Raw genomic sequence first — 13125 nt, forward strand, 5'->3', positions numbered from 1 at the left:
GCAAATTCTTCTGCTAGTTGGGGTTTAGTCCACTTCTATATCTTTTCCTTCAAGGCTCAGGGGTCCAGGATTATCTTCTGTGTCTGTGTTAATTGGTTTCCCTTTTCTTTGTGGAAGATGGTCTGTGCAGTCTTTCTGCCTAGTCTGCCATCTTGCCACTCGCCTGCATGGTTTCTGCGGAGAAATCTGAGCTTATTCTTATTGGTTTCCCCTTGGAGTAGGTAACTTTTCATTTTTCCTGTGCTGCTATTAGGATTCTTTCTTTTTGTTTGGTTTTGGTGAGTTTAATAATGATATGTGTTGGTGATTTTCTCTTGGGATCTGTCCTGTTTGGGATTCTTTGGACTTCTTGAATGAATATATTCTCTTACCTTTCATCATACCAGGAAAATTCTCTTCCAGCAAATCTTTGACAATTTTCTCTGTGGTTTTATTTGTCTCTTCCTGTTCTGGAATTCCTATTACACATAGGTTATTCCTTTTGATGGTATCCCATGTGAACCTTAGGCTTTCTTCATTTTCTTTTCATCTTTTTTTCTAATTGTTCCCTTTCCAAAGAAGCATTGAGGTATTTGCCTTCAATCTCCCTAATTCTGTCTTCCATTGATTCAAATCTACTGCTTTGCTCGTTCAGTGAGTTATCTATTTCTGAAAATTTAGTATTAACTCTTCTGGATTTATGTCTATAGATTTTTGTATCATTTCTAATTTTTCATTTATTTTGTTCTTTTGTTCTTGTATTGTCTTTGGAGATTTTTCTTCGGTTTTCTCTGTGTTTTCCTCAATTTTGTCAGTGTTTTCCTTGATCTATCTATCAATTCATTGAAGGTACCTAAATATAATTTTTTTGAATTCCTTATCAGGGAGTTCTAATGCTGTGTCTTCCTCAGGGATGTGTTTTGGGTCTGTATCCTGGTCCCTTATTTCTCCTTTATCTTGTTTGTGTGGACTGTGATGCTCTGTTGTCTCTGAGGCATTGTGCCGTTTTTGTTTATATTTAATTTGTGGTTGTATGTTGGAGTGTTTTGCTCACAATTTTTGTTTTCTTTTTTTTTTGTTTATATGTTATCTATGTGCAAAAATGGCAAGGAGGCCACATGTTCTGACCTCCTCTAACCCCACAAGAGGAAGACAGGATTACCAGCAGTAACCAAAGGCCTATTCTTGCCAGGCCAGACATGCTGCCTCCCCCCTCCAGCCCTTTCTCCAACCGTTCCTCCCAAAGCACCTAGCACCTCTCTCCTGCGTTCGATAATTCGCTGCAGTGGCCACACAGAGCTCACAGATTACGGGGTTTATTAGGGAAGCACCACAGGTTACAATTCAAGTTTTCTCCCAGCCCACCGTCCCTCAGCCAGCAGTCTCTCACAGTCTCTTTCCCAGCAGTGCTGATCCCATGGTGTCTCACTCAGCAATGCGTGTCTCTTGCGTCTCTGTCCCAGCAGCGCGTGTCTCAGGAGCCCGTGTCTCTTTCAGCAGCACGTCTTCCTCCACCAGCAGTCAGAGAGAGTTCTGCCTCTAGGAGGCCTCCTTTTGAGCCCGAAAGGGTGGTCAAACTAGCCAATCACAGCATCAGAACTCTAAGCACCTGAGAGAGAGTGGGCACCTCCCAGAACATTGTTTTGTGCCACGCCCAACAGAAATACTCCAGGTGGACACCTTCAGCAATCAGGAACTCCTCAGTTGCTCATAGAAAATCCCACCTTGGAGTTTACAAAGACTTATGGGTAGAAAAGCCACACTAAGTAATTTACTACACCTCACTGCGTAAGCTGGGTACAGGGCTGTGTTCCTCTATTCACTAGTTGGCAGTACTTATACACTCACCATCTGTCTCCTTTCCTGGTGTCTGCCTCCCATGTCCCTGCCATCCTTGGCAAACGGAACCTATTCTTAGGTCCTGTTTTTGTTCTGTTTTTTCCACTAGTTGGTGCCTCATCCACTTTTGTGCACTTCTTTTCAAAGCTCAGGGCTCCAGGATTATCTTCTGTATCTCTGTCAATTGGTTTCTCCTGTCCTTGTTGAAGAGTGTCTGTGGAGCTTGTCTGGCTATTCCACCATCTCACCCACAAAAATCACTTGCTGCTCTTTTAAATAATTGAAAAGACTTTGAGCCTTTTCTTGTACTAGAATAAGCCTAAATAAGGGCTATATGTATCTGTTTCAACTTAGCTACAAATTTCAATGTAAAAAGACACACCTAGGAATGGATCTTGTTTGTAACTTTGGGACTGTGCTTATATTTCTTTTTTCGCCTTTTATGTGTAAATATTCAGGAGCTCTGCTATTGTAGTACCTAAGGGATTTTTCTTCTAACCAGAAGGCTGGCGGTTCAAACCCACCAGCCATTCCTCGGAATGAAGATTGGGCAATCTACTTCTGTAGTGATACTGCCTCCGAAACCCAAGGAGGAGTTTCTTTGAGTTGGATCTGACTCAGCGGCAGTGAGTTTGGTTTTTTTGTTTGGTGTATATATTCAGTCCATTTTTTTTTTTTTTAAAGCTGGGTTGTAAATCTTAATTTAAAAAATTTAAATGTAGTCTGCCATTAATAGCCTCATGATTGTTTTAAGTTTTATTGATTTCAAGTATAAATTAGTCTTGAGGAATAATAATAATAAAAATATTGAAAGGAAAAATATGTTGAAACATTAAACTTTTTAGTAACTATATACTACTAATAGCAATACTGACTAGTAGGAGACCTGAGGATTTATGAAATGGTATCTTATCACTATCTCCTCATCTGCTTTTTAATATATTAAAAGTTGTGAACTGATAATCTGGCAAGTAACCAGCACCATGATCAATATTTAAATCTCATCAAGGTCAGTTTGTTTTTGAATTCCAAGCATCTTTTCTATTACATTCCAGACTGTGTCTTGGTGTATAGAAAAGGAAATGGGAGAATTCTAGGCAATTCTGGCATTTCAAGTAATTGATCTGAGCTATCAAGGGAAGAGCATACAGATGGATGTCTTCATGAATAATAATATTTCACTAGTTATTTACTTTGTACTTAAAAATGGAAGTAGGCTTATATTACATTTAATTATTGTTTGTAATAACTTGTAATTACATTTTAAAATGAAGACCTTATAACTGACCTGTTATAATTGTATCAACTTATTCTTATAGTTTACAGTGAATTAGAAGAGCCCCAGTTAATAACATGGCCCATTTAAAATTTCCTCATATATTTCTTGTTACTCAGTATCCTATTATGAGTGTGTGCTTTTTAAAAATTCTTTTTTAGGCTTAATGGGGCTGTTTGAAAAACGTCGCTTCAGAAAATTCCTAGTATATGTTGCGAACTTCGATGAAAAAGATCCTAGAACTTTTGAGGGTGTTGATCCTAAGAAGACTGCAATGCGAGATGTGTATAAGAAATTTGACTTGGGCCAAGATGTTATAGATTTTACTGGTCATGCCCTTGCACTTTACAGAACTGATGAGTAAGTTTTTTGGTTTTTAGATTTGTATTTTTCTTGGAACTCTCTCAGTGAATTTCCTAATTTCCCAGACAGAAAGTTCTAACAAAACAAACTTAAGCATGGTATGTTGTGAAGGAAGAGAATCTGCCTGCAAATAAGTGTTTTCTTATATTTATTTATTTTTCTCCAGTTATTTAGATCAACCATGTTGTGAAACCATTAATAGGATTAAACTGTACAGTGAGTCTTTGGCAAGATACGGCAAAAGCCCATACCTTTATCCACTTTATGGCCTTGGAGAACTACCACAAGGCTTTGCAAGGTAAGAGCCCATATTTAACTTGTTAGCAGAAAACCTTGCTGATCTTGAACCTCATGTTCAACAACAGTATATGAGATATGGTTGTGAATAATGGTATGAGATATGGCTATGAATAATGAAATGCTTTTTATTTCTTTTTTTATGTTACTTTATCATAGTTAAAATATGCATAACAAAATGTGTACCCACTTAATTTCCGCAGGTACAATACAGTGACATTTATCACACCATTCTTACTACCTATTCTAATTCATTCCATCACCATTAACATAAACTCAATTCCTCCTAAGCAAAAACTCCCCTTTTTCCTCTCCTTCATGTCCCTGGTAACCACTAACAATCTTTGGTTTTTATATATTTGCTTATTTTATATAAATTAAGATCATATAGTATATATCCTTTTGTGACTGATTTTGCTCAGTATATAGTGGCATGCATCAGGACTTCATTTTTCTTTGTGGCTGAATAGAATCCATGTGTGTATGTACATTTTGTTTATCCATTCATCTACTGATGGACATTTTAGTTGTTTTTGCTTTTTGGCTATTGTGAAAAGTGCTTCAGTAAACATTGGTGTATGGGTTTCTGTTTGCCTTCCTGCCTTCACCTTCTGGGTATATACCTAAGATTGGGGTTGCTGGGTCATATGGTAGTTTTGTGTTCAACTTTCTGAAATGCCAACTTGTTTTCTTTAGTGGCTGCACCATTTTACATTCCCATGGCAACAGATGAGCGTTCGTTTCCCTACCACCTCACCAAAACCTATGGTTTTCCCATGAATATATATAGGTTTGACAGAGGCAGTCTCTTCTACCTATGTATTTATATGTGCTACAAATGGATACTTTCGAGCATACGGGGCACAAATTTATGAAAACATCTTAATCATAATCAAACACTTTGACGGAATGAGTCTCTGGGTAATGGAGGATCAGGACCATAGTCTCAGGGGACATTAGGTCAGTTGGCATAACATAGTCCCCAGAGAACAGTGTTCTATATCCTACTTCAGCGAGTAGTGACTTGGGTCTTAAAGGCTTGTGAATGGCCTTCTAAGGTCAAATTATTGGTCTCTTTCCATCTGGAGCAAGGACGAGTAAAGAAAATCAAAGACTCTGGAAACAGTTACTCCAAATGACTAATGGAGCACATGAACCCCTGCCTTGTGGCCCTGAGAAGAACTAGATAGATGGTGCCTGGCTACCACTGCTGACTGCTCTGAAAGGGATCCCAGTAGGAGGTCCCAGATGCAGTGGGAGAAAATGTGAAATAAAACTCAAAATTATAAAAAAACTAGGCTCACTTGTCTGATGAAGACTAGTGGAACTCTCAAGACTATGGCCCTTACACACCCTTCAAGCTAGGAACTGAACTTAACCCCCATGACTCAATTGGTAGCCAAACAATAGAGACAGATTTATAAGGTGAAGAGTGATACCAGGAGGGTATGCACTCATTGTAAGAATCAAGCATATGAGATCAAGAGGACAGCGTTTGCCCAGGGATAAAGCTACGAAGGTGGGATGGCATGGGCATAGGGAGGAAGTGGGCAAAATGCTGTTACAGTGTGGAGATTGCAATAAATGTCACAAAATAGAATTTGTATGGATTGCTGAACGGAAAACCAATTCGCCATGTAAACTTTCACCCAAATCACAATAAAAAAATAAAAGATAACCTATTTTTTTTCCATTTTGGGATCATTCGCATTCTGATAGGGGTGAGGTAGAATCTCGTTGAGGTTTTAATTTGCATCTCTCTAATGGCTAATATGTGGAGCATCTTTTCATGTGCTTGTTGGTGAAATGTCTGTTAAGTCCTTTGCCTATTTTTTGCCTTTTTGTTAAATTGTAGAATATATTTTGGATGATACATCCTTTTCAGATATATGGTCCTCAAAAATTTTCTCCCAGTCTGTAGGTTGTCTTTTCCTGTCTTTGTCTATTTTATTAACTCTTTTTTTTGTAAGTTGGAAGAGGTTAGGTTTAGGATTCACCCTATACTGGTATGACTTCAACTTGATGATTGGTTAAGTTACATTACATTGCATTTTGGAAAGTCATTGCAATTCATGTAAGGCCACGCCACTGGGTAGTGCAAATAGTTAAGTGCTTGACTACTAGTCACAAGGTTGGTGATTTGAGCCACCCAGAGGCATCTTGGAACACAGGCCTGGTAACCTGCTTCTGAAAGGTCACAGCCTTGGAAACCATATAGCGCGTATAGAACTGTATAGTTCTACTCTGTACACATTTGGGTCACCATGAGTCAGAATGGCCTTGACAGGCAACTGCCAGCAATGCCATGTAATTACACTACACATTAGATTAGATTACATTATAGAAGGTAATCTATTCTACCCAATTGGTTTATTTTCATATAACTACTCCATGATAGCAGCTCAACTAGTGTTTGGTTAAACATCTGGGAAACATAGCCTAAAATTAAGCATCCCTTCTTCCCTTGTCTTTATTATAACATTGGCTAGGACTTCCAGAAGAATGTTGAATAGAAGTGGGGAGAATGGATATCCTTTAATTGTTCCCAGTCTTCCAATCAAAAAAACCAAACTCACTGCCATCAGTTCTATTCTGACTCATAGTGACCCCCTGTGGGTTTCTGAGGTAGTGAATCTTTATGGAAGTAGATTGCCCAGTCTTCCTTCTGTGGAGTGGCTGGTGGGTTTAAACTGCCAACTTTCTGGTTAGCAATCAGATGCCTTAGGCACTATGCCACCACAGCTCCTTATTCCTAGTCATCAGGGGAATTTATTCAATATTTTACTATTAAATATATTTTTAAGACTTTTTATAAGTTTTAAAATAAGAGTATGTTCTCTTCATTATTTGCCAGTTTTTATTACAAATGGGTGTTGCAGGTCACCGGGCCTGTCTTCCAAGATGCCTCTGGGTGGCTTGAACTACTAAGCTTCTGACTAGTAGTCAAGCACTTAACTATTTGCACTACCCAGTGATGTGATCTTATATGAATTGTAATGACTCTCCAAAATACAATGTAACATATGTAACCAATCATCAAACTGAAGTCTACCAGTATAGGGTGAATCCTAAACCTAATCTCTTCTACTTGAGTTAATCATGTGGCTTTTCTTCTCTTTGCTGATAATTTGGTGAATTTCATAAATTGATTTTTGAATATTAAACTAACCTTTTATTCTAGGTTAAGCCATATCTAGATCTCACCCATTTGGTTACTTTCAGGAGTCTTGATTTTCTCCAGTTTCTGCTGTTTTTAGTTGCTTTCCAGTGCCTCTTGAAAGCAACTCTCTCCCCAGTTGTATTTATGTGCGGGAGAATTAGGCCAGTATAAGGTACTCCTCCATTACTGGTCAGTGCTTATTTTGACTTATCTGTTAACTGTATAAGTTACTTAATTTATTCCTCAGTTTGTGGTCTTGTCTGTCTTGTAATTGATGCTTTAACTATTAGTAAGCAAAACTTTCTGAAGGAAATTGAGCAAATATGTATTGCCTATAACTTATTAAGTTTAAGGAAGGAAACAGTTAATTGGAATTTTAAAAATTTTCTAGGCTAAGTGCTATTTATGGAGGTACCTACATGTTGAATAAACCAATTGAAGAAATCATTGTGCAGAATGGAAAAGTGATTGGTGTAAAATCTGAAGGAGAGGTGAGTAGCTTTTATAATTTAAAACTACTGTGTTCTCACAAAGAAAATTGTATTATCTACTAAGTACTTATTTTGGTACAAATATTGATGCTAGATTCCAGACTTTACATGATTTATTTATAATAAGTTGGTGTTGAAGACTAGTGACTAGTTACAGATATTGTGCTTTGTTTTAAAAAATCCACAGATCTCAAAAAGAAGTAGATTACCCCGTGTGGTGTAGTAAATTACTTAGTGTGGCTTTCTAGCCATAAGTCTTTGTAAACTCCATGGTGGAATTTGCCGGGCAACTGAGTATCTCCTGATTGTTAAAGTTATCCACCTGGGGTATTTCTGTTGGGAGCAGTGATTTTCTTGGTAGTTTGCTCTCTCTCAGGTGTATAGAATTCTGATGTTGAGATTGGTGAATGTGGCCACTTTGCCAAGCTCAAAAGGAGCCCTCCTAGAGGCAGAAGGACTCTCTCATTGCCAGCTGGGAGACGTGAGAGACACGCATTGCTGAGAAAGACACACAAGAGACACACACTACTGGGAGAGAGACTGTTGGCTGAGAGATGACGGCGGGCTGAGAGAGACTGAGCATGTTCCTGCACTTGAATTGTAGCCTGTTGCTTCTCCAATAAACCCTATAATCTGTGTGTGTGTGTGTGGGGGGGGGTGGAACCCACAGATCTTAATGCTTCCTATTGCATTGATTGCCGATTGTGGAGATGCTCTGTATTTTACTTTATGTGGGTTGGCTGCCACCCAAATCTTCATTTAAATTTCATTTTTGAACCACTTACACTTATTGGTTGAAATTGAACTTGGCCAATACTGAATATTTTTTTACCTTTTTTTTTTTTTTTTCACAGATAACATGTCCACATAAACAGTGCACACACAAAAATGCATTAACATGCATAGGAAACTAATGCAGGAGGGGGCTGTGTGATTTGACTAAGACACCATATAACACACATGCTGTTTGCATAAAAATACAGTAGCTATGTAGCTAGCCATCCACACGGGGAGTTTTGAACAGTGTTTCTCAAATTTGGAAATCTCGTTAAAAAGTACATATTCTGATTCAGTAGGTATGAGGTGAGTCTGTCTCTTCTTGTCATCTCTCAGGTGATGCCAATGCTGCTATTCTGCAAACACTTTATAGGGACACCCCACTCATTCTTTCCCTTTTATCCCAAAATGCTTAATTCATTTGCTATTTGACTTAGTTACTACCCTTAATGGTTCTTGCAGTATAGGATGTACTCCAAAATTCTTTTAAAATTCTTTTATTCTTTTTTAATTCTAAAAAGCTGTGCTTTATCTTTTCAACCTGAAATACTGAGCTGAGTGACAAGATAGAAACCTTCTGGAGGGGGTGTATTTTCAGTTGTTAGATCTCACTGAAGATTTGAGATCAGGACTCAGTGATCCTTGACTTGGGTTCCGAGGTGGTGTCACTGTGGAAGTAGATTGCCCAATCTCCCTTTCGAGGAGTGGCTGGTCAGTTGAACTGCCAGCCTTCTGGTTAGCAGTCAAATGCCTCTAGCACTATGCCACCAGAGCTCCCCTTTTGGTAATCACTTTAAGGGGATGAATGTGCTTGAGAGAGAGAAAAAACAAAACTGGGCTATGGCAAGAAGATCCTGATAATAAAGCACTGAGTAGGTACTTTATGTGCATTATCTCATTTATCCCTTATAATAATTCTAAGTGGTATTACCTCCTTTTTACAAATAACTTTAGATTAAGAAACTTTCACAAGGATACAACTGCATGAAATGACTGAGGTGGAATTTGAACCAAGGCATTCTCTCCTCACAGCTCTCAGCTGTAATACACCTCGGGATAGAATTCTTGTAGGATATTGTTGTCATTGTTAGGTGCCATCGAGTCAGCTCCAGTTCATACTGACCTTGTGTATCACAGAAGAAAATGCTGCCCAATCTGTGCCATCCTCACAGTCATTGCCCATTGTTGCAGCCACATTGAGGGTCTTCCCCTTTTTCACTGACCCTTATTCTGTTTTTCCACATATGATGTTCTCCCCCAGAGACTGGCTTTTCCTGATGACAGGTCCAAAGAAGACAAAGTCTTGCCTTCCTTGCTTCTAAGTAGCATTCTGGCTGTACTTCCTCCAAGACAGATTTGTTTGTTCTTCTGGCAGTCCATGGTATATTCATTATTCTTCACCAGCACAATATGAATGTGTGAATTCTTCATTTGTCTTACTTTTTATTGTCCAGCTTTCCCATGTATATGAGGTAATTAAAAATTCCATGCCTTGTGTCACGCACACCTTAGTTCTAAAAATGCCATCTTCCCTTTTTAATACTTTTAAGGTCTTTTGCAGCAGATTTACCCAGTGTAATACATTGATTGATTTCCTGACTGCTGCTTCCAGGGGCTTTGATTGTTAATCCAAGAATGGAATCCTTGAGAACTTCAGTTTCTCTGCCATTTGTTATAATGATGTTCACTGATCTAGTTGTAAGCATTTCACTTCCTTTTTGTAGGATATTGGCTTTTTATATTTTATCTTCTGATAGGCATTTTTACATTTTTAAATGTTAACAAGATCTTTTGTAGTTCAAATATCTTTTATGAATAACCTCCAGACAACTTCTTTATAACCCTTTTCATTTCATCTCGACTATGTCATCTACTTTAAATGAATTAGAAACTATAAAAGAAATCAATCAGATTTTGTTTGGTATGTTCAATACAAGATTTTACTAATGCCAATTTAACCTACAGATTTGTCAGGGAGAATAGTCATCACCATTTACCATCTGGATCCAAAGGACTTCTATAACCCCTCACCCCGTTTTCTTAAGTATTTTAAAGTTATTTTTGAAATTACAAAGGGATTGTGAAAAACTTTAAGAATTTGAACATATAAAACTTTATAGAAAGTAAAATTTGAAAGATGAAAGAATCGTAACAGATAAAAAGAATACTGACATGTCCTGTTTGCAAAACAGGATAGGCCCAGGTTCTTGTGGCAAAGCATGGTGTGATGACGTCTTTCGTGTTAAATGACTAAATTGCATGAGAAACCATACTTTTTGCCCTTAGACCTATAGTGCTCACTCACCAATTCTTAAATTTGAGGAAATGATCTAGGATCTGAAGACCCATAATCCAAATTTTTGCTTATTTGTTTCACCATTATCATTAGAGTCTACAATGCTGTTGTCAAATTCACATTCATCTTACATTTCATGTAGTAAGTGAAACATTTTCCTCTGTTAATTTTACTCTTTGGCAAAAATGGAAAAATAACTGAATTTTCATTTGTGTTTATTGAAAGCTACAAGTGGACTACATACATCATATTGCTATCTATGGCATTTTCTTATTGCCTCATCCTTCTTAGTTGATTCTACCATTGTTTTATTATTTAATTTCTAATATGATCTCTATGATCCCATTGTAATTTAATTGCTAAGAATAAAAGTCATAAAATATAAACCCTTATAATTAGAACTGCTTAAAAAAATGCAAAAACTATACACACACACACACACAGATATGCTTGATGGTATTCCAAGGGTGTTAAGAACCAAATGATCTACTTTTATTAGTTGGCCATATGAACCTTTATTATTGTGTAGGTCTCCTTTAACAATTTTGTGCCTTTAACACAATAGGGTTTAGGAGATAAGGATAAATACTTTAATCTGATATCTCAAAGTCCTTTTTATCGTAGGACTTCCTTTCTTCTCATTCTTAGCTTCACACAGCTGCCTCCTCTTAGGAAACTTTTGGGCTTTGATATGAGAGGAAAGAATACTATAATACTGTACATCTGCCAGGTTATACCATTTGTCTTGCAGCTAACGTTTTACTTGGAAAGCATAGCCTTAAGATAGTAATTGCGGACTGTTGCCAAAAGTTGTACCATTTATTACGCATTTACTGTATATCAGGTACATTTATCGATTATGACAGCTCTTATGTACATAATTTCATTGAATCCTAACAATAACTCTGTGAGGTTAAGTAGAACCAGTTTGGACCCTTATCCACCCAATTCTAAAATGTGTGCTTCTGAACACTATGCAACACAGTTTTCACGTTAAGATTTAGAGTTTTCTGTTCAAGAAGAATATGTAGGAATTTCTGGCAAAGTTAGTTTCAGTAGTTATCTATAATGGTAGTTTAGTTAACTATCTACAGTTAACTTTTACATTTATTAGGTTATGAAAGTTAACATTATTCTCCAGAGAAAATGGCATCAATAACACTGTTTTAAGATGTTATGACACTGAATATTGTATAATAAAGTCTTTAAAAAATGTTTTTGTTACAGATTGCTCGCTGTAAGCAGCTCATTTGTGATCCTAGTTATGTAAAAGATAGGGTACAAAAGGTGGGCCAAGTTCTCAGAGTTATATGTATCCTAAGCCACCCAATCAAGAACACCAACGATGCCAACTCATGCCAGATTATTATTCCACAGAACCAAGTCAACCGAAAGTCAGGTGAGTTTTCAAGACCCACAGATGTTGGCAGAATTTTGATAGAATAATTTGCTTTGTTATTTCATCCTAACTTCCTAATGTTATATGCTGTATTACAATGAAGACACTTTACATATAGGAAACAAAATGTGATTCTTTTAGCTCACCATCTTGAAGCATTGTGTTGAAACAGAGAAATTTAACTAGGAGCTTGGGTTCTGATCCCAATTCTGCCTTTTACTCATACTCATCACTTTGGATCCTTATTACCTTATCTATAGAATTAAGAGGCTAGGGATGAACTATGAAAGTCTTTCCCATCTCTAACATTATGTACCTGTGCTTTAGTAGTTGAACTGACTCCACTGACACTGAACTTCTGAACTGAGACTCGGCTGCTTTTCCCCATTATTCATAAACTTAATACTTTTAAAATCTTAATTCCTAATCTGTTTAATGAGTGATTTTCAACCATTAGATGTTAGCATCTTTCATTTATACCTTTTATTTATCTAGAGTTCACCTTAAAGGGAGCTGTTGGCTTTCAAATGGACAATTAAGAGATACTTTGTATTATGTTTATTTTTTTCTTCTATTAGATAGCACATCACAGCTTACACTAGAACAAAGGGAAGTGGACTAAAATAATCTTTCAGTAGTTCCCAAGAAGGTTCCTGGAACTGTGAAAAGAATAAAGGGAGTCTAGTAGTTATTTTCTATATCAGACGTTTTACAGTTTACTTTACTGTAGTGATATATGGACCAGGAAGAATCTCTGTAATTGTATTAGTTTAATATGTCAACTCAGGAATAGTTTATACTGATCTGCAGTTTTCTATTTAATTAAGAAAATCAGTCCTTAATAAATCCTTTCTTAAGCAAAGTCCAGAGAGGAGAAAATTAAATGTTGTTAGCCTGGCTTTTCACAACTGACTATGACAGAGCTTAGGGAGAGTCCAATAATTCACTGCTACCTAAACCTAACAATTTCCACTGTTAAATATTTGTGTACATTATGTATGACTGTTTACTTCTATACAGAATTTAAGCTTCAAAGATACTTCCTATTTCAGATAAGTTTAACTCATACCTGGGTGAAATATGGGTGAAACCTAAGTATACAAATGCCTGAGGTTTACAAACTTTAGGAAATGAGATGATTTCATTTGTTTTTAGATATCTATGTTTGCATGATTTCTTCTGCACACAATGTGGCAGCACAAGGGAAGTATATTGCCATAGTAAGTACAACTGTGGAAACAAAGGAAC

General features: G+C 37.0%; 1 protein-coding gene across 1 annotated transcript in view; it reads left to right on the plus strand.

Moving 5' to 3' along the window:
* The window catches only part of GDI2 (GDP dissociation inhibitor 2), a 58351-nt gene that overhangs the window by 44655 nt on the left and 571 nt on the right, over positions 1–13125 (plus strand). Inside the window, exons 5-9 of the mRNA XM_007935480.1 lie at positions 3256–3454; positions 3624–3755; positions 7306–7405; positions 11706–11877; positions 13033–13118. Coding sequence (XP_007933671.1) covers positions 3256–3454; positions 3624–3755; positions 7306–7405; positions 11706–11877; positions 13033–13118 — 689 coding nt within the window. The remainder of the gene's footprint in view (positions 1–3255; positions 3455–3623; positions 3756–7305; positions 7406–11705; positions 11878–13032; positions 13119–13125) is intronic.

This window comes from Orycteropus afer, unplaced genomic scaffold, assembly GCF_000298275.1.
Source record: "Orycteropus afer afer isolate SDZICR_OR568_19922 unplaced genomic scaffold, OryAfe1.0 scaffold00028, whole genome shotgun sequence".
NCBI lineage: Eukaryota > Metazoa > Chordata > Mammalia > Tubulidentata > Orycteropodidae > Orycteropus > Orycteropus afer.